General features: G+C 40.6%; 2 protein-coding genes across 4 annotated transcripts in view; both read right to left on the minus strand.

The window, feature by feature from the left end:
• Nucleotides 1–19,159, minus strand: part of LOC113531605 (solute carrier family 22 member 7-like) — a 32,365-nt gene extending 13,206 nt beyond the window's left edge. Inside the window, exons 1-6 of one of the 2 annotated variants that reach the window (XM_053237420.1) lie at nt 17,098–19,159; nt 16,136–16,255; nt 12,332–12,718; nt 12,156–12,259; nt 11,739–11,893; nt 8,541–8,709 (exon numbers count right to left, since the gene is read on the minus strand). In XM_053237420.1, the coding sequence (XP_053093395.1) occupies nt 8,541–8,709; nt 11,739–11,893; nt 12,156–12,259; nt 12,332–12,712 (809 nt within the window). In that variant the 5' untranslated portion in view covers nt 12,713–12,718; nt 16,136–16,255; nt 17,098–19,159. The remainder of the gene's footprint in view (nt 1–8,540; nt 8,710–11,738; nt 11,894–12,155; nt 12,260–12,331; nt 12,719–16,135; nt 16,256–17,097) is intronic. The other variant, XM_026922430.3, reaches the window with a different exon arrangement.
• A 148-nt stretch (nt 19,160–19,307) lies between these two features.
• The window catches only part of ttbk1b (tau tubulin kinase 1b), a 62,450-nt gene continuing 55,203 nt past the window's right edge, over nt 19,308–26,554 (minus strand). For both annotated transcript variants that reach the window (XM_053237418.1, XM_034308079.2), the window contains one exon: nt 19,308–26,146. In XM_053237418.1, coding sequence (XP_053093393.1) covers nt 25,717–26,146 — 430 coding nt within the window. In that variant the 3' untranslated portion in view covers nt 19,308–25,716. The remainder of the gene's footprint in view (nt 26,147–26,554) is intronic.

Raw genomic sequence — 26,554 nt, forward strand, 5'->3', positions numbered from 1 at the left:
TAATGGAGGGGTAAATGGTCAGTAATGGAGGAGTAAAGAGTCAGTAATGGAGGAGTAAATGGTCAGTAACGGAGGGGTAAATGGTCAGTAACGGAGGCGTAAATGGTCAGTAATGGAGGGGGTAAATGGTCAGTAATGGAGGGGTAAATGGTCAGTAATGGAGGGGTAAAGAGTCAGTAATGGAGGGGTAAAGAGTCAGTAATGGAGGGGTAAATGGTCAGTAATGGAGGGGTAAATGGTCAGTAATGGAGGGGTAAAGAGTCAGTAATGGAGGGGTAAATGGTCAGTAATGAAGGGGTAAAGAGTCAGTAATGGAGGGGTAAATGTCAGTAATGAAGGGGTAAAGAGTCAGTAATGGAGGGGTAAATGTCAGTAATGGAGGGGTAAAGAGTCAGTAATGGAGGAGTAAATGGTCAGTAATGGAGGGGTAAATGTCAGTAATGGAGGAGTAAATGGTCAGTAATGGAGGAGTAAAGAGTCAGTAATGGAGGGGTAAATGGTCAGTAATGGAGGGGTAAATGGTCAGTAATGGAGGGGTAAACGGTCAGTAATGGAGGGGTAAACGGTCAGTAATGGAGGGGTAAAGGGTCAGTAATGGAGAGGTAAATGGTCAGTAATGGAGGAGTAAATGTCAGTAATGGAGGGGTAAATGGTCAGTAATGGAGGGGTAAATGGTCAGTAATGGAGGAGTAAATGGTCAGTAATGGAGGGGTAAAGAGTCAGTAATGGAGGGGTAAATGGTCAGTAATGGAGGAGTAAATGGTCAGTAATGGAGGGGTAAATGGTCAGTAATGGAGGGGTAAATGTCAGTAATGGAGGGGTAAATGGTCAGTAACGGAGGGGTAAATGGTCAGTAATGGAGGAGTAAATGGTCAGTAATGGAGGGGTAAATGGTCAGTAATGAAGGGGTAAAGAGTCAGTAATGGAGGGGTAAATGTCAGTAATGAAGGGGTAAAGAGTCAGTAATGGAGGGGTAAATGTCAGTAATGGAGGGGTAAAGAGTCAGTAATGGAGGAGTAAAGAGTCAGTAATGGAGGAGTAAATGGTCAGTAATGGAGGAGTAAAGAGTCAGTAATGGAGGGGTAAATGGTCAGTAATGGAGGGGTAAATGGTCAGTAATGGAGGGGTAAACGGTCAGTAATGGAGGGGTAAATGGTCAGTAATGGAGGGGTAAAGAATCAGTAATGGAGGGGTAAAGAGTCAGTAATGGAGGAGTAAATGGTCAGTAATGGAGGGGTAAATGTCAGTAATGGAGGAGTAAATGTCAGTAATGGAGGGGTAAATGGTCAGTAATGGAGGGGTAAATGGTCAGTAATGGAGGAGTAAATGGTGAGTAATGGAGGGGTAAATGGTCAGTAATGGAGGGGTAAAGAGTCAGTAATGGAGGGGTAAATGGTCAGTAATGGAGGAGTAAATGGTCAGTAATGGAGGGGTAAATGGTCAGTAATGGAGGGGTAAATGTCAGTAACGGAGGGGTGAATGGTCAGTAACGGAGGGGTAAATGGTCAGTAATGGAGGGGTAAATGTCAGTAATGGAGGGGTAAAGAGTCAGTAATGGAGGGGTAAATGGTCAGTAATGGAGGAGTAAATGTCAGTAATGGAGGGGTAAATGGTCAGTAATGGAGGGGTAAATGTCAGTAATGGAGGGGTAAATGGTCAGTAATGGAGGGGTAAAGAGTCAGTAATGGAGGAGTAAATGTCAGTAATGGAGGGGTAAATGGTCAGTAATGAAGGGGTAAAGAGTCAGTAATGGAGGAGAAAATGGTCAGTAATGAATGGGGTAAATGGTCAGTAATGGAGGGGTAAATGGTCAGTAATGGAGGGGTAAAGGGTCAGTAATGGAGGAGTAAATGGTCAGTAATGGAGGAGTAAAGGGTCAGTAATGGAGGAGTAAATGGTCAGTAATGTAGGAGTAAATGGTCAGTAATGGAGAGGTAAAGGGTCAGTAATGAATGGGGTAAATGGTGAGTAATGAAGGGGTAAATGGTCAGTAATGAAGGGGTAAATGGTCAGTAATGGAGGGGTAAATGGTGAGTAATGGAGGGGTAAAGAGTCAGTAATGGAGGGGTAAATGGTGAGTAATGGAGGGGTAAAGAGTCAGTAATGGAGGGGTAAAGGGTCAGTAATGGAGGGGTAAAGAGTCAGTAATGGAGGGGTAAAGGGTCAGTAATGGAGGGGTAAAGAGTCAGTAATGGAGGGGTAAATGGTGAGTAATGGAGGAGTAAATGTCAGTAATGGAGGGGTAAATGGTCAGTAATGGAGGGGTAAAGAGTCAGTAATGGAGGAGTAAATGGTCAGTAATGGAGGGGTAAATGTCAGTAATGGAGGAGTAAATGTCAGTAATGGAGGGGTAAATGGTCAGTAATGGAGGGGTAAATGGTCAGTAATGGAGGAGTAAATGGTGAGTAATGGAGGGGTAAATGGTCAGTAATGGAGGGGTAAAGAGTCAGTAATGGAGGGGTAAATGGTCAGTAATGGAGGAGTAAATGGTCAGTAATGCAGGGGTAAATGGTCAGTAATGGAGGGGTAAATGTCAGTAATGGAGGGGTAAATGGTCAGTAATGGAGGGGGTAAATGTCAGTAATGGAGGGGTAAATGGTCAGTAATGGAGGGGTAAAGAGTCAGTAATGGAGGAGTAAATGGTCAGTAATGGAAGGGTAAATGGTCAGTAATGAAGGGGTAAAGAGTCAGTAATGGAGGGGTAAATGTCAGTAATGAAGGGGTAAAGAGTCAGTAATGGAGGGGTAAAGAGTCAGTAATGAAGGGGTAAAGAGTCAGTAATGGAGGAGAAAATGGTCAGTAATGGAGGGGTAAAGAGTCAGTAATGGAGGGGTAAATGGTCAGTAATGGAGGAGTAAATGGTCAGTAATGGAGGGGTAAATGGTCAGTAATGGAGGGGTAAATGTCAGTAATGGAGGGGTAAATGGTCAGTAACGGAGGGGTAAATGGTCAGTAACGGAGGGGTAAATGGTCAGTAATGGAGGGGTAAATGGTCAGTAATGGAGGGGTAAATGGTCAGTAATGGAGGAGTAAATGGTCAGTAATGGAGGAGTAAATGGTCAGTAATGGAGGGGTAAAGAGTCAGTAATGGAGGGGTAAATGTCAGTAATGGAGGGGTAAATGGTCAGTAATGGAGGGGTAAATGGTCAGTAATGGAGGGGTAAAGAGTCAGTAATGGAGGGGTAAATGTCAGTAATGAAGGGGTAAAGAGTCAGTAATGGAGGGGTAAATGTCAGTAATGAAGGGGTAAAGAGTCAGTAATGGAGGAGTAAATGGTCAGTAATGGAGGGGTAAAGAGTCAGTAATGGAGGGGTAAATGGTCAGTAATGGAGGAGTAAATGGTCAGTAATGGAGGGGTAAATGGTCAGTAATGGAGGGGTAAATGTCAGTAACGGAGGGGTAAATGGTCAGTAACGGAGGGGTAAATGGTCAGTAACGGAGGGGTAAATGGTCAGTAATGGAGGGGTAAATGGTCAGTAATGGAGGGGTAAATGGTCAGTAATGGAGGAGTAAATGGTCAGTAATGGAGGAGTAAATGGTCAGTAATGGAGGGGTAAAGAGTCAGTAATGGAGGGGTAAATGTCAGTAATGGAGGGGTAAATGGTCAGTAATGGGAGGGGTAAATGGTCAGTAATGGAGGGGTAAAGGGTCAGTAATGGAGGAGTAAATGGTCAGTAATGGAGGGGTAAATGGTCAGTAATGGAGGGGTAAATGGTCAGTAATGGAGGGGTAAATAGTCAGTAATGGAGGGGTAAAGGGTCAGTAATGGAGGAGTAAATGGTCAGTAATGGAGGGGTAAATGGTCAGTAATGGAGGGGTAAACGGTCAGTAATGGAGGGGTAAATGGTCAGTAATGGAGGGGTAAATGGTCAGTAATGGAGGGCTAAATGGTCAGTAATGGAGGGGTAAATGGTCAGTAATGGAGGGGTAAATGGCCAGTAATGGAGGGGTAAAGAGTCAGTAATGGAGGAGTAAATGGTCAGTAACAGAGGGGTAAATGGTCAGTAATGGAGGCGTAAATGGTCAGTAATGGAGGGGTAAATGGTCAGTAATGGAGGGGTAAATGGCCAGTAATGGAGGGGTAAAGAGTCAGTAATGGAGAGGTAAAGGGTCAGTAATGGAGGAGTAAATGTCAGTAATGGAGGCGTAAATGGTCAGTAATGGAGGGGTAAATGGTCAGTAATGGAGGGGTAAATGGCCAGTAATGGAGGGGTAAAGAGTCAGTAATGGAGAGGTAAAGGGTCAGTAATGGAGGGGTAAATGGTCAGTAATGGAGGAGTAAATGGCCAGTAATGGAGGAGTAGATGGTCAGTAATGAATAGGGTAAAGGGTCAGTAATGGAGGGGTAAATGGTCAGTAACGGAGGGGTAAATGTCAGTAATGGAGGGGTAAAGGGTCAGTAATGGAGAGGTAAATGGTCAGTAATGGAGGAGTAAATGTCAGTAATGGAGGGGTAAATGGTCAGTAATGGAGGGGTAAATGGTCAGTAATGGAGGAGTAAATGGTCAGTAATGGAGGGGTAAAGAGTCAGTAATGGAGGGGTAAATGGTCAGTAATGGAGGAGTAAATGGTCAGTAATGGAGGGGTAAATGGTCAGTAATGGAGGGGTAAATGTCAGTAATGGAGGGGTAAATGGTCAGTAACGGAGGGGTAAATGGTCAGTAACGGAGGGGTAAATGGTCAGTAATGGAGGGGTAAATGGTCAGTAATGGAGGGGTAAATGGTCAGTAATGAAGGGGTAAAGAGTCAGTAATGGAGGGGTAAATGTCAGTAATGAAGGGGTAAAGAGTCAGTAATGGAGGGGTAAATGTCAGTAATGGAGGGGTAAAGAGTCAGTATGGAGGAGTAAATGGTCAGTAATGGAGGGGTAAATGTCAGTAATGGAGGAGTAAATGGTCAGTAATGGAGGAGTAAAGAGTCAGTAATGGAGGGGTAAATGGTCAGTAATGGAGGGGTAAATGGTCAGTAATGGAGGGGTAAACGGTCAGTAATGGAGGGGTAAACGGTCAGTAATGGAGGGGTAAATGGCCAGTAATGGAGGGGTAAAGAGTCAGTAATGGAGGAGTAAATGGCCAGTAATGGAGGAGTAAATGGTCAGTAATGGAGGGGTAAATGGTCAGTAATGGAGGCGTAAATGGTCAGTAATAGAGGGGTAAATGGTCAGTAATGGAGGGGTAAATGGCCAGTAATGGAGGGGTAAAGAGTCAGTAATGGAGGGGTAAATGGTCAGTAATGGAGGAGTAAATGGCCAGTAATGGAGGGGTAGATGGTCAGTAATGAATGGGGTAAAGGGTCAGTAATGGAGGGGTAAATGGTCAGTAACGGAGGGGTAAATGGTCAGTAACGGAGGGGTAAATGGTCAGTAACGGAGGGGTAAATGGTCAGTAATGGAGGGGCAAAGAGTCAGTAATGGAGGGGTAAAGAGTCAGTAATGGAGGGGTAAAGGGTCAGTAATGGAGGGGTAAATGGTCAGTAATGGAGGGGTAAATGGTCAGTAATGGAGGAGTAAAGAGTCAGTAATGGAGGAGTAAATGGTCAGTAACGGAGGGGTAAATGGTCAGTAACGGAGGCGTAAATGGTCAGTAATGGAGGGGTAAATGGTCAGTAATGGAGGGGTAAATGGTCAGTAATGGAGGGGTAAAGAGTCAGTAATGGAGGGGTAAAGAGTCAGTAATGGAGGGGTAAATGGTCAGTAATGGAGGGGTAAATGGTCAGTAATGGAGGGGTAAAGAGTCAGTAATGGAGGGGTAAATGGTCAGTAATGAAGGGGTAAAGAGTCAGTAATGGAGGGGTAAATGTCAGTAATGAAGGGGTAAAGAGTCAGTAATGGAGGGGTAAATGTCAGTAATGGAGGGGTAAAGAGTCAGTAATGGAGGAGTAAATGGTCAGTAATGGAGGGGTAAATGTCAGTAATGGAGGAGTAAATGGTCAGTAATGGAGGAGTAAAGAGTCAGTAATGGAGGGGTAAATGGTCAGTAATGGAGGGGTAAATGGTCAGTAATGGAGGGGTAAACGGTCAGTAATGGAGGGGTAAACGGTCAGTAATGGAGGGGTAAATGGTCAGTAATGGAGGGGTAAATGGCCAGTAATGGAGGGGTAAAGAGTCAGTAATGGAGGAGTAAATGGCCAGTAATGGAGGAGTAAATGGTCAGTAATGGAGGGGTAAATGGTCAGTAATGGAGGCGTAAATGGTCAGTAATAGAGGGGTAAATGGTCAGTAATGGAGGGGTAAATGGCCAGTAATGGAGGGGTAAAGAGTCAGTAATGGAGGGGTAAATGGTCAGTAATGGAGGAGTAAATGGCCAGTAATGGAGGGGTAGATGGTCAGTAATGAATGGGGTAAAGGGTCAGTAATGGAGGGGTAAATGGTCAGTAATGGAGGGGTAAATGGTCAGTAACGGAGGGGTAAATGGTCAGTAACGGAGGGGTAAATGGTCAGTAATGGAGGGGCAAAGAGTCAGTAATGGAGGGGTAAAGAGTCAGTAATGGAGGGGTAAAGGGTCAGTAATGGAGGGGTAAATGGTCAGTAATGGAGGGGTAAATGGTCAGTAATGGAGGGGTAAAGAGTCAGTAATGGAGGAGTAAATGGTCAGTAACGGAGGGGTAAATGGTCAGTAATGGAGGGGTAAATGGTCAGTAACGGAGGGGTAAATGGTCAGTAATGGAGGGGTAAAGAGTCAGTAATGGAGGGGTAAAGAGTCAGTAATGGAGGGGTAAAGGGTCAGTAACGGAGGGGTAAATGGCCAGTAACGGAGGGGTAAATGGTCAGTAATGGAGGGGTAAAGAGTCAGTAACGGAGGGGTAAATGGTCAGTAACGGAGGGGTAAAGAGTCAGTAACGGAGGGGTAAATGGTCAGTAACGGAGGGGTAAATGGTCAGTAACGGAGGGGTAAAGAGTCAGTAATGGAGGGGTAAATAGTCAGTAATGGAGGGGTAAAGAGTCAGTAATGGAGGGGTAAATGGTCAGTAATGGAGGGGTAAATGGTCAGTAATGGAGGGGTAAAGAGTCAGTAATGGAGGGGTAAATGGTCAGTAACGGAGGGGTAAATGGTCAGTAATGGAGGGGTAAATGTCAGTAATGGAGGGGTAAATAGTCAGTAATGGAGGGGTAAAGAGTCAGTAATGGAGGGGTAAATGGTCAGTAACGGAGGGGTAAATGGTCAGTAATGGAGGGGTAAATGGTCAGTAATGGAGGGGTAAATGTCAGTAATGGAGGGGTAAATAGTCAGTAATGGAGGGGTAAAGAGTCAGTAATGGAGGGGTAAATGGTCAGTAACGGAGGGGTAAATGGTCAGTAATGGAGGGGTAAATGTCAGTAATGGAGGGGTAAAGAGTCAGTAATGGAGGGGTAAATGGTCAGTAATGGAGGGGTAAATGGTCAGTAATGGAGGGGTAAATGGTCAGTAATGGAGGGGTAAAGAGTCAGTAATGGAGGGGTAAATGGTCAGTAATGGAGGGGTAAATGGTCAGTAATGGAGGGGTAAATGGTCAGTAACGGAGGGGTAAATGGTCAGTAACGGAGGGGTAAATGGTCAGTAATGGAGGGGTAAATGTCAGTAATGGAGGGGTAAATGGTCAGTAATGGAGGAGTAAAGAGTCAGTAATGGAGGGGTAAATGGTCAGTAATGGAGGGGTAAATGGTCAGTAATGGAGGGGTAAATGTCAGTAATGGAGGGGTAAATAGTCAGTAATGGAGGGGTAAAGAGTCAGTAACGGAGGGGTAAATGGTCAGTAACGGAGGGGTAAATGGTCAGTAATGGAGGGGTAAATGGTCAGTAATGGAGGGGTAAATGTCAGTAATGGAGGGGTAAATGGTCAGTAATGGAGGGGTAAATGGTCAGTAATGGAGGGGTAAATGTCAGTAATGGAGGGGTAAATAGTCAGTAATGGAGGGGTAAAGAGTCAGTAATGGAGGGGTAAATGGTCAGTAACGGAGGGGTAAATGGTCAGTAATGGAGGGGTAAATGGTCAGTAATGGAGGGGTAAAGAGTCAGTAATGGAGGGGTAAATGTCAGTAATGGAGGGGTAAATAGTCAGTAATGGAGGGGTAAAGAGTCAGTAATGGAGGAGTAAATGGTCAGTAATGGAGGGGTAAAGAGTCAGTAATGGAGGGGTAAATGGTCAGTAATGGAGGGGTAAATGGTCAGTAACGGAGGGGTAAATGGTCAGTAACGGAGGGGTAAATGGTCAGTAACGGAGGGGTAAATGGTCAGTAATGGAGGGGTAAATGGTCAGTAACGGAGGGGTAAATGGTCAGTAACGGAGGGGTAAATGTCAGTAATGGAGGGGTAAATGTCAGTAATGGAGGGGTAAATGGTCAGTAATGGAGGGGTAAATGGTCAGTAATGGAGGGGTAAATGGTCAGTAAGTATGCCCATCTGTTTTGATCAATGTTTTATCACATTTTCAAAAAAAATTTTCAAACACTTTTTTGCTTTTTAAAATATTTTGGCACAGTGTTGTGTATTGACATTTTCAATCATGATTAATATGAGGTCTTACTCATGGTGTATTTAAGTGATACATGTTTGATGTCTCACCACCAGGTTGCCACGGCGATCACAAGGGGGGAGGAGACTGTAAGTAACAGTATCTTCCAATCAGTGATCAGGTAGGCAACGCCTGCAAGCAGGGAATTACCCACGGTCCAGACAATGCTGCTACACACACCGATAATGGTGCGATGCTCAATGTCCACCCACTCGATACCTACAACACAAAACAGCTAATAATATTTTAATAGTTATACTGTTCATTAGCAATCACACTATACTGCTTGTTAGTAATCTAAAACAGAACAGTAACAGACAGGACTCAGGAGATGTTCAAGAGATTCAAAGGTTTGTTTGTCACATGCCCATTCATAACAGGTACAAAAGTGCAGTGAAATGAGATGCAGCAACTCCAAAGTCATAGAGTCAAGAACAATAATGGATGTGTGAGGATCCATGCATCAGTTTCTTCTAAACAATATTCCACAATCCAATATCAAAATCTAAAGCGGTCTAAAGATCATACACAAAATGTCCAATAAGCAGATGAACATCTACATGTCTTGCTATCTCCTCATCCATGAAGTTCCCAGCTGCACCAGAGTTGATGAGCACTGGAAAGTATTTAGACTGTGAACATCTGGAGATATGCACAGGAACAATACTTTTCCTACTTCTAACCAACAGAAAGGCTCAAACTTCATTGCTAGGTCTTCAGGTGCACTTGGAAATGTCCTTTACCACCACAATACAGACACAAACCTTTGAGACTTCAACATTCTTTCTCTTCTGGTGAAAGTCTCACATGCCCAATTTCCCTATTTTCCACTTGGCATGACATGGACTGGGTTAGGCTGGATTTTGAGTGATGATCAAGGACGTCGTGATCGGATCAGATTATCTATGAGAATAGATAGCTGGATAAAGTAATTTAGGTAGAGGAAGTCATCGTGGCAGTCTTTAGTGCTGACTAATTCCACCTGTGTGCATGCGCAAAATGTTAAGGCAAAATCCACTGCTGACTGTGTGACCCTTGTTTTAAAAAAGTAATCACTCAACTGCATCTTTTCCTGAGACAGGATGGCCAAGAACTTTCTTAAAACATTTTATAACTTTTTTAAAGTGTGCTGTAGCTTCGTTTGATCAAATCTGGTGGTCATGTGAGTGCTCTTCTAATTCTAGTTGCCTAACTAATTCTAATTAGACAACTAGAATTCTAATTCTAACTCTAGTTGCCACGAGCACCTTCGTACTCAGGACTCCATCAGTGGACAGTGGATAGATTTTAACCAGCCAGACTTCTTGCAAAAACTGTGATGAATTTACTGGTTGCGCAATTGCACTATTTGTCCGTATAGTACACAATAATAGAAGGGAATGATTTATAATCGCATCTGTTGCACCCAGATGAGGATGAGTTCCCTTTTGAGTCTGGTTCCTCTCAAGGTTTTTTCCTCATATCATCTCAGGGAGTTTTTCCTCACCACCATCACCTCTGACTCACTCATTAGGGATAAATTCAAATACTTTCAATATATTTTTTGAATCCATTTATTTCTGTAAAGCTGCTTTGTGACACTGTCCATTGTTAAAAGCGCTATACAAATAAATTGCGTTGAATTCAATTGAATTAATTAGCAGTGATAGTACCAATCTTATTTTATCCACATCCCTGGGACAAACAGATGGTGAGCTTGCAAAGAGAATGGAGACTGCATAAGAAAGCCTTTGCATTTTCCAGGTGAACCATCATATTTGTCAGACTGAGTGATTCAAGGATGAAACTGATTTACTTCCAGGTTTGTGATATGTGTTACTCACAATAATGCCCTGATGTAACTGTGCGGGTAGCGACTGCCCTCTACATACTGTACAACAATACTGAGCATGAGTAAGCTTTACACAGTCTTAGAACAGGAAATGAGTGCAATAACCAAAGAAGTGTCCTGGAATCCGGGGGGAGGGCGTCCTCTAGTGGCACGGTGGTGAATTGTGCCTGAGTGGTGTTCTTTATTAATCACACTACACTGACTGCTACAGTGATAATTAACAATCATGCTGTAGTGCTCATTAGTAATCTAAAAGCCAACAGAAGAAGCTAACACAGTGTTCTAACTATGCTAAGCTGCTCAATAATCATCTACAATGTCCTGTACAGTGGACAACATTAATGTTGTTGTGTAATAAAGTGTCTGATTCTTTTAAAAATATGACACAGGAACAGACACAGTGAAGGTCAGCACGGGGCAGCTGTCCAGTGTTTCTCAGATTCTTTACTCTTTAACCAGCATGTTTAATATTACTGTAGGACACGCTATGACAATACACAACAGGGTCACAGTTTAATAAGTTACACAACTGAAGTCCAGTTTTATGTATAAAATCTGTGTGTATAAAAAAGTGTATATAAAATCTGTATGCTAATCATAGCAGTCCTGTCTTACACTACACAGTTTTATACACAAAAAAGCAACACTTTTGTGTTTACTGTAACATTTAGCCACATCCACAATACTTCATATAACGCAAAGCTCAGAGAGAGAGCTGGAAATGACCAAATGATGACTAAACAGTTAAAGAGTGCTTTCTAAGCATGGTGTGCACTAAATCTTCCAATAATGCAGCTCAGCCATTGCAGAGTGTCGGCTACCATAGACACACCTTAGCACTTCCTCCTGTTATGAGGTGCCATTACTTTTGTCCTGATCAAACAGCTAGTCTTATTTGTGTTAATTTATGGATTTGTTTTGAATCACTTTCTTTCAAGTCTGAGTTTCGCAGAATGTTCATTAAATTGGTGTGTAACTAAAACTTGACAGAGGAATCTCTGTAAATGAAATCACAGTAACAATTAATAATAATTAATAAATAATTGACAATTATATGATTTGAAGATGATCAAAGTTCATAATAGTGAGCCATTTTATATTGAAAACTACATCCCTAGTAAAAAACACTTCCTAATGGAAACTGATGATTTTAATGAAAACCAGTAGGTGGATTCCTATCAGGAAGGGTTTTATTTTCAGGTGTAATCTTCTGACTGTCTGAGGAGCTTCCTCAGTTTAGCCTGGTGGTGAGAAGATCAACTAGAACCACAAAAAAATCTGGAGCTCTGATTTGGTAAAAATGTTAAGATGTAAGTGGATTTTCATTCAGTGAAACTAATAAAGCTCCTCAGACCCGATTGTAGAGTCTCCATGACGTAAGCGTTAGTGTAAGAACCCAGGGAACTCAGGGACTCACTGAGAACGATGGCGATGATGCTGGTTCCAGACAGGCCGAATCCCGTCAGGAAGCGGAACGCTGCGAACATGATGAAACTGGTCGAGACAGCACTGGCTATGCTGAAGATGATGGCCAAGATGTAGGAAACCAGCAGTATGGTCTTACGGCCGTACCTGAAAACACAGAACATGAGATTATTGACCGGAAGCAAAAGTGTTATCCTCTCTCATGCTCACTTCAGCTGCTTTGTGATTAGTTTGCATAAACGTAATGATATCAATGCATCATGTAATAAGAAATAAATAGGAATGAAATTATTCTGATTTTGTTCTGCTGAAAGAACGTTTAGAGGTTCAAAGCATGAGTCAGAAAGTTGAAAGTTAGAAATAAAAAGAAAAATGTTTTTAGTAATATCTCACATCAGAATTGTCTTACTTGTCACAAAGAATGCCAAAGACTACAGCCCCGAACATGAGGCCAGTGAAGAACACGGTGGCCGATGCTTTAGTTAGTCCCTTTGTATTACACACTAGATCAAACTGAAGAGAGACAAACATGTGAAGGACATTTTCTCACATTACTGATCTCACTCAGAAAGTTCCAGATATTACCTGTGAGACCAAAGTGGACTTGAACGTGCTGGAGTCGTACACCCATCCACTCTGACACGGAACGACAGGAAGTTGTGTAGCATTAGATGAGTTTGTCAGAAGATAAAACTGAGGTTGTAAGAACATGTGACAGGAAGTGAAGGTTCCGTCTTCCTGTTTTGGAATGCTGACAGTCAGTCTCTCCTCCGGAGTCAGAGTCTCAAAAACGCCGTGAGAGTCCAGAGAGCTGATGTTGCAGTGATGGGACGGTGTGGCGGCGATGAAGTTATTCAGCAGGAAGTGACACGGGAGGGTGATGCGTGGGAGCACCATCAGCATGAAGAGCGCAATCTGGTAACGTCCAAAACCATCGGCCTCAGCCAGAATGTTCTCGAACTTCATCCTGAGCTGGAACATTAAATACGTTAATCAATCCTGAGAAACATCATGAGAGTTTAAACGAGCAGATCACATCAGCGCTACTACGGAGTTCTGCCGGGGCAGCTCTTTACTTTCTTACACAAATCTTATTTTCTTTTTTATATCCACTCTTCACAAACTTCATCCTCATCTGGAAATCAAACAATCCACTAATCAATCAACATAAAGGGGATTTTAAAACGAACAGATGGGGTGATATTATCACAGTAAGGTGTTCTGCAGGGTTCAGATCTCAGCTCTGTTTGTTTTCTCCAAAAAATATTTAGTGATATCTTCAACCTAAAACTTCACATTTCATCCTGACCTGGAAAATCAATTCCCAGACATAGAAACAAACAGAAATACAGTCTGTATTGACTTTATCTGGCAGAATTACTGCCTCTGTGTATTTTTACTCAAACCTTTCATAAATATTTCTTATGATGGTAAAATATTGGGCAACATTTTCATGCCACTCGTTCAGAAAGCTCTCAGACTTCCCCCTCAATAAATCCAAAACACATAAAAACAATGTGAAGGTCCAAGTGAGCAGATGCGAGTGATATTAATAAAGAGGTGCTAATGTTTGTGCTTTGAGTCTAAACACCTCTGCATTAGACTTGCGTGTTTACTTCTGCTTCACACTTTATCTCGGTGATTTTGTCTCCTGTCGTATGACAGCCAGTGTGAAGGCTACCATGTGCTTCCTCCATGACATGAGACGCCAACTGCATCTTTTCAAACTGCTGCTTATGCTGCGTCACGGGGTAACGTAACACACAAAAGCAAAGTCTGCCCTCTTCCACATACATGAGCTCACAGATGCCCACGATTGGCTAGTGTCATTGTGATTGACAGGGGAGAGAGAGTATGCCCCTCCCACCCACAGAGCATGGCCAGTATGCAGGATTCAAACTCACGATCTCCTGATGATAAACAGAACACTTTAACTGTTGTGCAACTCGGGAGCCACCTAGGTGAACTTTGACCTGTAACTTCATGAGTTCAGTGAACCAATAGAAAACAAGAGAGTGGGACTGTGGTCTGTTTTATTTTACATAAATGGAGGAGTCACTTATCTTTATGTAGCGCTTACACCGAACTTTTTCCTTTCTGTTTTCTTACTTTTTGCTGAAAATCTGCACAGGACAGTGTGTGTCCAATCACTGAGCACCACTGTTCCCAACAACCAATCACTGAGCACCACTGTTCCCAACAACCAATCACTGAGCACCGCTGTTCCCAACAACCAATCACTGAGCACCGCTGTTCCCAACAACCAATCACTGAGCAGCACTCTTTCTTTCATAACTATTCACCTTTCACAACTTCTCACTATCACTGCTTCTTTTTGTCTGTGTTCTTCATAGAAAATAAAGTACACTACAAGGCCAAAAGTATGTGCACCCCTGACCATCACACTCATATGTGTTTCTTCTCCAAACTGTTACCACAAAGTTGTAAACCACACAGTTGTCTAGAATGGAATAGAATCTCTGTGTGCTGTAGCTTTACAGTTTCCCTTCACTGGAACTAAGAGACTCAAACCTGTTCCAGCATGACAATGCCCCTGTGCACAAAGCGAGCTCCATGAAGACATGGTGTGTGAAGGGTGGAGTGGAAGAACTCGAGTGTCCTGCACAGAGTCCTGACCTCAACCCCACTGAACACCTTTGGGATGAACTGGAACACCGACTGAACCCCAGACCTCCTCGACATCCCAACATCAGCGCCTGACCTCACTAATGCTCTTGTAGCTGAATGAACACAAATCCCCACAGCCACGCTCCAACATCTAGTGGAAAGACTTCCAGAAGAGTGGAGCTCATTATAACAGCAAACACACGGGGAATAAATCTGGAATGAGACGTTCAATAAGCACATATGGGTGTGATGGTCAGGGGGGCACAAACTTTTGGCCATGTAGTGTATTTATTGAATGAATAAAAGTTTAGCTTGTGGTGCTGTGACCAAAGATAGATTTATAGTTTATAGAAAGTTTATAGAAACTTCTTTCTATAAGAAATAAATTATTTAAGAAATATACTGTATTATAATCTATTATTTTCTATTCTGGTAAAATTCTATTCTATTTTATAAGATTCTAACCGAAAGTCGTCTGTTTTCATGTTTGTAATTTGATATATCAATGATCATGATTAATAATTAATATGCAAATTAGTATATGATGTCATCTAGCAACTTCTAGTGACTTTTTAAGCGTGCTTTAGCTACTTTCCTCTGAAAAGAGTTAGCAACACCGTGTCGCCATTTTATATTTGGTTTGTTTGATGTGTTCGATATGTTTGATATATAGTGTATAATATAGATGTATAGTGTATAATATAAATGTTCAGTATAATATAAATGTATAGTGTAATATAAATGTATAGTGTAATATAAATGTTCAGTATAATATAAATGTATAGTGTAATATAAATGTATAGTGTAATATAAATGTTCAGTATAATATAAATGTATAGTGTAATATAAATGTATAGTGTAATATAAATGTTCAGTATAATATAAATGTACAGTATAATATAAATGTTCAGTATAATATAAATGTATAGTGTAATATAGATGTACAGTGTAATATAGATGTACAGTGTAATATAGATGTTCAGTGTAATATGGACATGGAGGCTACACAGAGACTGCTGTAATTCTGTAATAACTGCATAAAGTAAACTTTTACACTCGGCTGGTTGATTATAAATCCAAACATTTCTGCAGTTACAGTTTAATGTCATGTTTTATCATTAATGTAGTTAGCGTGGAGGCGTCCTGCTCTGTCATACTTCATACACTCTGGGTTTTTGTGGTAAAATTAATTTTTTCTCTCCGCTTGCTCGGCAGCTCTGCTAATGCACGCTCTTCTGCAGGGTTCAGATGATTGATCAGTGTGTTATGAAGAACTTATAAAGGTATAATATTAGACAAACAACATGCACACACTCCTGAGCAAACAAATATGAGCCAAGCCTAAAATGGCAAAATATGAAGCTTTTAATGACTTTAACAACAAATCACTGGTCAGGAAATGAGCGAGAATGAAACAGATAAAGGAGCTCGTGTTCGTTTGAATTTTACATCAAACATTTTAATCATTATCATGATTTTGCGTACAAGAAGACTATAGAGGTGAATTTCTCTGTTTCTAGCTTTTCCCCAAACAGAAAAGGAAAGCAGTGAGTGGAGGCACAGGAGCTCTCAGGAGCGCATCTGCTTCATTCCTGCTCATTTTCTCACTAATGATCTGTTCTTAAGAACATTAAAAGCTTCATCTTTGCCATTTTGGGCCCATTCTACAGGAGTGTATAAACATCCTCTTTTATATATGTATATGCAATTAGATCTTAGTAATAAATTCAAATGATTTAAATATTATTCTTTAAGCTCAACTCTGTTCTAGTGGATCCTCAGTAAAGCAGCAGGAGCTCTTAATCTTCTCGACCCGTCGCTCTGTATTCAGTTCATTCCCAGTGTTTTACTGCAGGAGGTCCAGACGTCTGCTGTGAACATCTGCACAAACACTTTCACACTTAACCTTTAAATTAAACCATCAGAAACATGCCTTCAAAGCAAACAGTACTACACAAACGACACAACTGTGCAATCACAAAGGTTTTTAGATAAATGTTCTGTTTAACAAACTGAGTGATTGGAATCCAGTAATTTCACTGTTAACTGTACGATGTGTGAAGAAATCCATCATCCTGTGAGTGAATCTCACAGCTAGAGTTTAACATTAACATGACAACATGCTGAGTAAGCTTATTTAGAAGCTGTTTCTGGTTTGCTCTGATCACAGTTTTACACGTTTAACTGACTGAAAATCATTTTTCTCTAACGTATGTAAAGGGTTCTGTGTGTTACTGCTCCAATCACAATCCTTTCTTCCATCCTGATAAAAACATAGAATTCTCTTATTTACATCCTGCACGTTCTCATCATCCTAAAACCAGTGTTTAAAATGTTTAGATCGTCTCTTTAACACCGAGTCTCAGTCTGGATTTATCTGTTTCTGGGTTTCTGGCACTTTGACCCACAGAAATGCTGAGACGGGAATCTTTCGGAAGCTTAGACCTGCTTTTAACTGGAATAAACACATGAAATCCTGCAGAAGACATGCTTCATTTCCCCACTATCACAACACTTTAAATACTGTTCAAGTGTTTATTTGGAGACTTTGGAGTTTATTCTGTATTTTTCTGCAGATTGATTTCTTCACAGTGCAGTAGAATAAGCGAGAGAACATGACGGAGTGGTGAAGCTTAAACATGATTTTGTGGCACAGTTTTGTAATTTCCTTCAGTGGTGTGTGTTTTTGTGAGATTTGATATTGTAGAAGAGTGTTTACTCACCTGTTTTTGGTGTTTCCTGTCTGTAGTATCCAGGATGAGATCTGCTCCTTAAACACTGTACATTAACTTTATCAGTCCTCCTCTTTATCCTCCGCTTCGTCTCTGCTCCAGTCTCGACCACTCAGATCTCACAGATTTGAATATTCAGATGAGATGCTTCAAAAGGTTTCATATTTTCTGGAGTTTTTTTATTTATTCTTTTTAAAAGATATAATGAGTCAAAGGGAGCCTGGAGCATTGTAAAGAAAAATGATTTAATATAATAAAGAATTAAAATGTACAGTGTTTTAGCTAACATTTAGCTAACAGTAGCAGAGAGCTAAGAGTGATGTGTATTAGAGATGTGCAGGAATGTTTTCTCCCACTGGCTCCTGAGGGGATTCTGACCAATCCTGTCCTCTCCCAGAATATTCAGACCAATCCTGTCCTCTCCCAGAATATTCAGACCAATCCTGTCCTCTCCCAGAATATTCAGACCAATCTTTTCCCCAAATGAAGTAACTCTGACCAATCTCACTTATTCACAAAGGAATTCTGACCAATCCCACCTGTTTCTGAAGGAATTCTGTCTAATCATTAGGAATTCTGACCAATCCCACCCACTCATGAAGGAATTCTAACCTGTCCCATCCATTTAGAAAGGAATTCTGACCAATCCCACTCACTCTAAGAGGAATTCTGTCCAATCCCTCTGACTCCTGCAGTTATTTGGTTTATAGTTTAGAATGAACTCAGCTGCTTCTGTTTCCCAAAACATAAACCAGTTAGTAATTGAAACCAGAGTGACGCTGATCAGGATAAAACATTAATAAAACTTTGTAAACTCTCGCTGTTGTGCATCATTTCCTCGCCTCTGCTCTGTTATTGGTTGAATCCTCGTTACTTTCTCCTCGTCCTCTTTTCCCCTCTTTCGGTGTGGAGTTATTACCGTCGTCTCAGTGCAACACCGAGCCCTTATCTCTGTCCCTCTGTGATCCACCCGCTCTTTCCTCTACAGATTAACTCTAACCAATATTTAACCAGTAGATTATCTCTAATAGCCACTGTTTAGTACTTTGACTTTTCCACCTGGTTCTGTTTCCTGATTGCGGAGTGGTTTTGAAATCTTCAGCGAACATTACAGCGAGCTGGAGAGAAGATCCTGCTGAAGATCACATGCAGAGTAAACGTTAAATAAACGATAACGTTCTCTCTTCACATTAATTCAGTTCTTCTTTCACCTAATTCTTCCCACTTTTACAACATTTCAAAATAAAAATCTGCACTTTCTCCTCACTGCATTTTCAAACATCACAGCATTCACGTGTAAAGTGACTCTTTATCATCAGACAGCTTTAAAGTTAAATCCACATGATCTGTAATCGATCTGCTGCTACGTGCACAGCTGTATTTATCACAGCTAGCAATTAGCCTTCGGATATTTCGTATCCTGCTAGCTAACACGAGAGATTAGGAATAAAGCTAATGACCTCTTGGTGAAACAGGCATTAATTTATCATCAGGAACTAAAATCAGTGTGTGACTGAGAAGTTTTTCTCTTCTGGGAATCTTTCTTGCACTTTGATTTTCATAATTGAAGTAAATTTAAGAGTTTATACTTTTCTACTTTAATGTTAGTGAAGAATTTGAAGCTGTATTTAAATTCCTGAGTGCTTTTACTGACCACATGTTTCACAAGTGAGCTTTTGTTTGGCTCTGTGTGGATTTTTTTTCACTCTTTAAGGTTAATATCTCAATCATAGTTCAAAATGTTTAACGTTTTCTGACACTGATTTAGAAAATCTGATGCAGATAAAGAAATAACAGAAATCTAACAAGAATGTGATGCTGCTTAAAAACATTAAGAGTTCAATAATATGGACAATAATATGGACAATGATATGGACAATGATATGGACATTTGTATTAAACAGATCGTCCACGTGCTGTGTGTGTGTGTTCACGGTGTTTTATAGCAGCATGAAGGAATCATATGAAGAGTGAAAGATTGTGACTGACGTAGAGAAGGTTAGATTTTGCACCTGGTTTATTCAGTATTACTGTAATCTCAGAGCACTTTACTGTTTAACTGTTGGGAAAAATACATGAATACGAAGAGCAATGTAGCCGTCATGTTTGACATCTGAACTCACTTCCTGTGAATTGTGACGTGTTTGTCGATGTTTGTTTTTGGACTTTTTTTGAAACAGAGACGAGGCGTACATCAGAACACTGGTGTGGCTCCTGTTTATTGATTGGCATCGCTGATCGTTGGGAAAACTCGTCAGAAAGGTGGAATAAGAGAAGCGTTTAATGATGAACGTCGCAGTCATGCAGGATTCCCTCTGCGGTGGAGACATGAAGGAGATCATTAAAGTGAGAACGTCTTTCCTCGCTCATTCAGGAACGTTCTGGAACATTCAGGAATTCTTCTCCATGTTCCAGTCAAGTCCTACAGCATGCAAATGTTCTGCAGCAGAACCCGGGGAACCGTCCAATCAGAAGCACTCTCTCAGGAGTTTATAAATGTCAAAGAAACGTGATGCATGTTTTCAGGACGTGTGTGTTGCATCGTATCACACAGTAAAGACCGTCATTGACACAACAAGCACCAACATCGAAAAGATCATCATCATCATCATCATCATCATCATCATCATCATATCAACAGACCGGGGAGTTTTAGCTTCGTTTATCCCAATCATTATCACTTTCACTTTCAATAGAGAATGATTGGTTTTAGGGAACACATTAGCACTTCCTCATGTTTATCTCCTTCAGCTGTTTAACTTCATCCGTTATTTCTGTTTCTTTATTCTGATAAAGCTCACCCCAAATATCTGATTGACGTTTAATGAGCACTTTAAAATAAAAACTAAAACTAACAAAAATTAACACTATTTTCTTATTTTTATATTACATCCGTTTCTTCCTTTCGGAAACAAAAATAAATATAAATTTGTCTCGAAAAGTGCTTGTATTATCTACATATTTTCAACAGACGATTATAGAAAGAGAAGAACGAGCATTTCCAAAGGCATGCCAAAGGGAGGAGGCGATCACAGCAATCGACCAATCAGAGAGAGGGGGTCGTTAATAAGCGGGCCAATAAGATAAAGCTTTCCAGATTAAGGGCGGGGCTTAAAGGAGAATATTATGGGCAGTAATGAGTAATAGATTTGGGGTCGAGAGTAAATTTACTTGTGTAGGCATGTGCTGATAATCAGTAACACTATATATATATATATATTATGGCTATATTTAACTCATAGTTATTATTGTTATCATGAACAAATATCATGTAACATTTATATAATCTATAACGTTAGCTTACTGAAGTTCATTTCTGTCCAGTGTGTATATTATAAAATCACGAGATTATTATATCCTGTGATAAAAAGTAATAATAATGACGTGAGTATTTAATATCAGCACATGCCTAGTCTAGAGATCTTCTCATATATTTTTTTTTCATAAACGTTCTGGATCTGAATTCACGCTGGTTAATTTTGGAATTGTAGAACTTGCCTTCTGTGAAATTATTTAGAAAATTTGACTGAATGAAGGTCAAACGTTTAAAGAGTCTCGATATCAGGATTTCGGTTTCGCTTCAGACTGTACGGATTTTTGAAGCATTTCTAGCAGTTTGTAGTGAATCTTTGCAGATTTGGAATGAAATAAACAGCAATATGTGTGTGTGAGTGTGTGTGTATGTGAGTGTGTGTGTGTGTGTGTGTGAGTGTGTGTGTGAGTGTGAGTGTGTGTGTGTGTCCCTGAAAGCAGGTTGAGGTACAGACACTGAGTGAGACTGATGAAAATAAAACTTTAGGAATAATTCAGTGACTGAATGCGAAGTGGTTTGGAGTGAACTGATAGACGGCGTGTTCATAACGCTGTATAACATTTATATAAACGCTGTATAACATTTATATAAACGCTGTATAACATTTACATAAACGCTGTATAACCTTTATATTACATGTTTCTAGAATAATGCAGGAGTGGTCATGCAGCTTGTGGACATGAGAGCAAAAAATCTATTTTCAGTAACACTTTATTTGAAATGCATCTACATTAGGCCTTTTATCATATACAGTCAGGTCCATAAGTATTTGGACAGTGACACAATGATGGTAATGTTGCCTCTGTCCTCCACCACAGCGGATTTGAAATGAAGCAATCAGGATGGGACTGAATTGTAGACTTTCAGCTTTAAATCAAAAGGTTTAACTAAAATACTGCATGAACTGTTTAGGAATTACAGCCATTTTTTACAGAGTCCCTCCATTCTCACAGGCTCAAAAGTAACTGGACAAACTAATAATCATAAATATTAGGAATGTTTGACACATGATGTGTATGTTTTGGATCATGAGCCCTTCCTTTCCTTCTCCATTCTCTTCCCATCCAATCATTCTGGTACATGTTAATCTTGCATCAGAACTGGTCAGTTTTTTTTTCTTTTTGTTTTAGCAGAGTCTAATCTGGCTTTCCTGTTCTTGAATGTTCCCAGCGGTTTGCGTCTTGAGGTAAACCGTCTGTATTTACATTCATGAAGACGTCTCTTGATTGTAGACTTTGTCAATGATACGCCTTCCTTCTCCAGAGTGTTCTTGACTTCTGTTGATGTTGTGAAGGGGTTTTTCTTCCAGGCCTTTCGGTGTTGCTGAGCTCGCCACTGCATTCCTTCTTTTTAAGAATGTACCAAATTGTTGATTTGGCCACAGCTAAAGTTTCTGCTATCTCTCTGATAGGTGTGTTTTGTTTTTTCAGCCTAACGACCTCCTTCACTTGGATCGACACCTCTCTGCACCGCATATTGAGAGCTCCTATGAACAGCTACCAAATGCAAACTTAACACTTGGAATCACCTCCAGACCTTTTATCTCCTCAACTCATGATGAAATAATGAGGAAACAGGCCAAACCTGGACATGAAACTCCTCATCAGTTAATTATCCAATTACTTTTGAGCCTGTGAAAATGGAGGGACTGAAAATGGCTGTAATTCCTAAACGGCTGAATTAAAGCTGAAACACTACACTTCAAACACATCTTGATTGCTTCATTTCAGGTCCATTGTGGTGGAGTACAGAGGCAACATTGCAAAAATTCTGTCCAAATACTTATGAACCTGACTGTACATACATACCTGATAAGCACTGCATAAACTGTTTATAAAGCAGCACAGCAGAATTTATGAAGCTTTATGTCACACCTCGAGGCTTTATGTGTATTCGGTTAATCCTGATCGACTGATGGAGAGTGTTTTTATTTTTTAACCCTTTATTTAGTTATTAGTTTTGTTTTTATTAACAGCACATTCACATTAAAAGTGTAGAAGTTGTACATAGTGCTTCATAACAGTGTTATAACTGCTTTGATTAGTACTTTAGTTTAAAGCAGACTAGGGGTCGTGACCTCATGTGGAGTCGCTTGATTTACAAACAGGGTCGAGAGAGAAAATCTCCTCTTCTGCATTATTTATTTTACAAATTATAATATTATTAATATAATAACGTTATGAATATTGCTCTGAAAATAAAGACGGATTTTGCGCACTAATATTTTGAAATGTTTCTGCGAGTCGCACTGAAATGAAAAGACGACGCTGCACTAGCGCATGAGTTCAGCAATAAAACTGGACAGATTTCTTCCTCCACTTGTTCCACAACTACATCGAGTGACAAAAGAAGTCACGAAAGTATTCTGAGATATTTACTGAATATGGATGTACAAGCGTGACGATAAATAACGAGGAAAAGCCAAAACGTCGAGGCTCGGAGTCGCAGGAAATTTATTCAACGTCCATTTGCGGTCATTTGGCCAAAAGGTTTGTGTTAGTGGCATTAAATCACTATTTATCCGGAATAAGGGCTTCGTGATGTTTATAACAGTGATATAGATATTGATATAGAGACGGTGCCGATCCGATACTCAGTCAATACCAGCACCTGGGCCAACACCCGGTATCAGATCACATCCTGTAACAAACAGAAACTGGATTTGAGAAAGAAATATATTTGTGGAATTGAAAATGTTTAAATATAACGAGACTTGCCTGGTTTTTCTTATTGTTCGGACTGATTTTATAACATTTATACTTTATTCTTTTTATTATATTTACAATGTAAGTGATTTTGGTGTGAAAGGGTTAAACCGTGAAGTGTTTCAGTAAAAAAAAAAACCTTTTAAAGTAACTGAGTTTTGGTTTTTAAAGAAAACTGTAAGAGACGGGTTTCGGTATCAGCTGATACTCCAGCGTTCAGTGTCAGTATCGGAAAAGAAACGTTATCGAGCCGTCTGTAGTTTTATGTAAACGCACCTCCAACATTTCACTCTCCTGTTCAATCTTTTATAAAAGTGCAGTTAATAAACACAGAATAATAAATTCCAATATAATATTTAAATTAGATTAAAGTTCCAGATAAACATTCTCACTCAGTCGTGTTTCTTTCTCCTGAAGATAAAGTGAAATACATTAAAACTCTTCTCAGGCTGTGACATGATCCTTACGTTAATCCTGTACTGCTGTATCAACTGTTCATAAACTGCTTATGAATGTGTTATGAAGGTCTAATGTAGGCATGCTTCACTTCCATACAATAACTGGCTTTATAGAGCAACACGATTCCCTCGTTCTGGATTAATAATAATAATAATAATAATAATAATAATAATCAGATGTAGTGTTGTGTCTATCTTTACTGTTCTTCTCTCTTTATTGTTATTTTTCTTTGTTGTATGTAGAAAAAAAGTTCATTCTAGAACCATGAATTAGTTTTCAGCTTGTTGTTCTGGGAGAACCCTAAAAGGTTCCATGTAGGACCCTGTTAATGAGGATTTCCCATCAGAAAGGTTCTCTGAGAACCCTTTTCTAACAGCGAGCGTCAGTGTGCTTGTTTATTTCGGTTATCGTGCTACAGGCTGTGGTTTTAGATCAGGATAAAATATTTACTGATTTTGTACAAACTTGTGCTTGAGAAATTTTTATTATTATTATTATCATTATTATTATTATACAGATATAAGTCAAAGCTTCAGTCCTGTATAACGTCACACTGTCTCGTGAATCCTAACGTACGCTGCTCGTCTAAACTCCTGCATTATGCCGTAAACGTGTACATTAACGCTCCTGTGTGTGTTTACAGTAAAACAGAGAAGCAGCGAGTGACATCACACGACGAGCTGATCACTCCAGCTTCGCTCAGGTGTGTGTGATTATTTACGGATGTGTGTGGACTATAGCAGTGTGTGTATTGGAGCACAGAGTGTGTGTGTGTGTGTGTGTGTGTGTGTGTGTGTGTGTGTGTGGTGTGAGACCGTATCTCTCTGCAGGCTTTGTTAAGGCAGGCGAGGTGTGTTATACTGTCCAACCCACTCCATCAGAACATCATGTCGTGTGTGTGTGTGTGTGTGTGTGTGTGTGTGTCCTGTGCAGAGGTATTTAAACAGCTGAAACATGAAGGTGTCTGTTGTGTACAGTGAGAAACAGATGTGTATCGCACACAGTCAGCTCTAAAAGTCTGAGTCCACAAACACTGTAGTAATCATCGGTTACTAAACTCTAATTCACTTCCATTCTTCAGTAGAGTTAAAGCACTCAGTGAGGGTTTAACGCTGAAATCACACGCATCAGCACTCGGACCTCACACGAAACTACTGACTGAAGCGCTATTCAGAGGTTACGTGAGAGTTACACGCACATGGGGCGGAGCTTATCTAAAACAGGGGCGTGTCTCAGTTATGCTCGATTCTGATCTCCAGCTTAAGCACATGTTCCTTGCGTGATTTCGGCTCGAGTGAGGAGCAGCGTTAAGTCCAGCGCCACCTTCTGACTGTTTAATATAACCACAACACGTCACGCTGAGATTTATGATTTAGCCGTAAATACACTCACACAATTTAAAGTCCACAAAAAGTTCTTTTTTCCACACAGAGGACATCAGAGGAGAGACGCGTCTTAATCAGATCATTAAGTTGCACTCGGGTAACTGTCAGAGCTCCAAATAAATAAATAAATACATAAATATAAAAATAAATAAATAAATAAATATCAGGATGTGCTGGATCAAGTGCTATTCTCTGAGCTGCTGAATAATGAGTGTGGAAGCCATTTTGTTAAATTAAAGCGGTGATTAATGTGAGAATTACAGCGAGCTCTATTCATGCAGTGATATCGGTGATATACGAGACTCCTGTTAGATTTATTTCAACACTCGCCTTCTCATCTTCTCACTCAGATCTCATCACATTAATGTTTATATTTTACACTTTTCAGTTTAAAGGTGAGCGTTTGTGTTTAAAGGTGCTGCTCTAGACGTTATTATACTCAATAAACATCTGGTAACCTCGGAGGTGTGAACGACACGCAGGTGATTTAATGATCTGAATGTGGAGCTCAGCTGCGTAACCCGACTCTGAATACCAGCAACTTTCCTCACCTGAATGCTGTAGAAATGTAGAAATAAACCAGAAACTGAAGAACGTGTGGTCAGCGTTAGACTCAGACTTTTAGATCGGACTGCACAGGCGACTGTGTGAGTGATTATCGTATCCGTGTCAGTGCTGTTAATGAGGACGAGGACGAGAGTGTGATGTATTAGAAGGTGAAATGCTCGTGGATTTACATTTACAGTAATTATCTGCTTTTATATTTTGGGTCACATGACTCCCTCTTCCCTTTCTGCGCCGCCGTTGGGTAAGCTTTGCCCTTTTTGTGGGCGGAGTCCAGGGCTTTGGATTTGGGTTGTGTTGTTGAAAGAGGGCGTGTCTCAGCATGGCGGAAGCGCTGCGGGGAGGGGCTCTCCGTACGTGAGGCGGAGTTACTGCGAGGGGCGGAGCTAGCGCTGCGGAAAGCAGGAGGAGCGCCGGGCCGGGAGGCGGAACGCTGAGCTGTCCGAGTGGCAGGTGAGGGGGCGGGGCCTGGAGCCCAGGGTCTGTGGGCTGTAGGGGCCGGGGTCAGGGGGCGGGGTGGGAGCGTTTTGGAGGGGCGGAGCTGTGGGCGGGGCTTCTGCTGATGGATGCTTGAGTGAGCACTTGCTGACTTCTGCATCCCGGAGCTAACAGAACTGAGAGAGACAATAAGTAAAGAGGAATTTATAAATGAAATAAACTGTTAATTTAACACAAAATATTATATACACAAAATAAATTTATCATATATCTTATAATATAAATATAATTGTTTATGAGGTCAGTAATCAGATTTATACATTCTATATGGTCAGTTAAATAAATGAGTAAATATTCCATTAATTCAGTTTAATTAGCTCTCGTGTGAGAAATAGCTTTACTGATATTTCACTGGAAATGTTTTCCACATGGACAAATTATTATTAATACTTATTCATAATTAATATCATTTTATAAGATAAATACGATATTAAACGTCACTGTTTTCACAATTTAGATCAAAAGGAAATTGAAATAAATAAATTAATGAATTAATCATTAACATTATTAAGAGTAGTACACAG

This window comes from Pangasianodon hypophthalmus, chromosome 10, assembly GCF_027358585.1.
Source record: "Pangasianodon hypophthalmus isolate fPanHyp1 chromosome 10, fPanHyp1.pri, whole genome shotgun sequence".
NCBI classification, from domain to species: Eukaryota; Metazoa; Chordata; class Actinopteri; order Siluriformes; family Pangasiidae; genus Pangasianodon; species Pangasianodon hypophthalmus.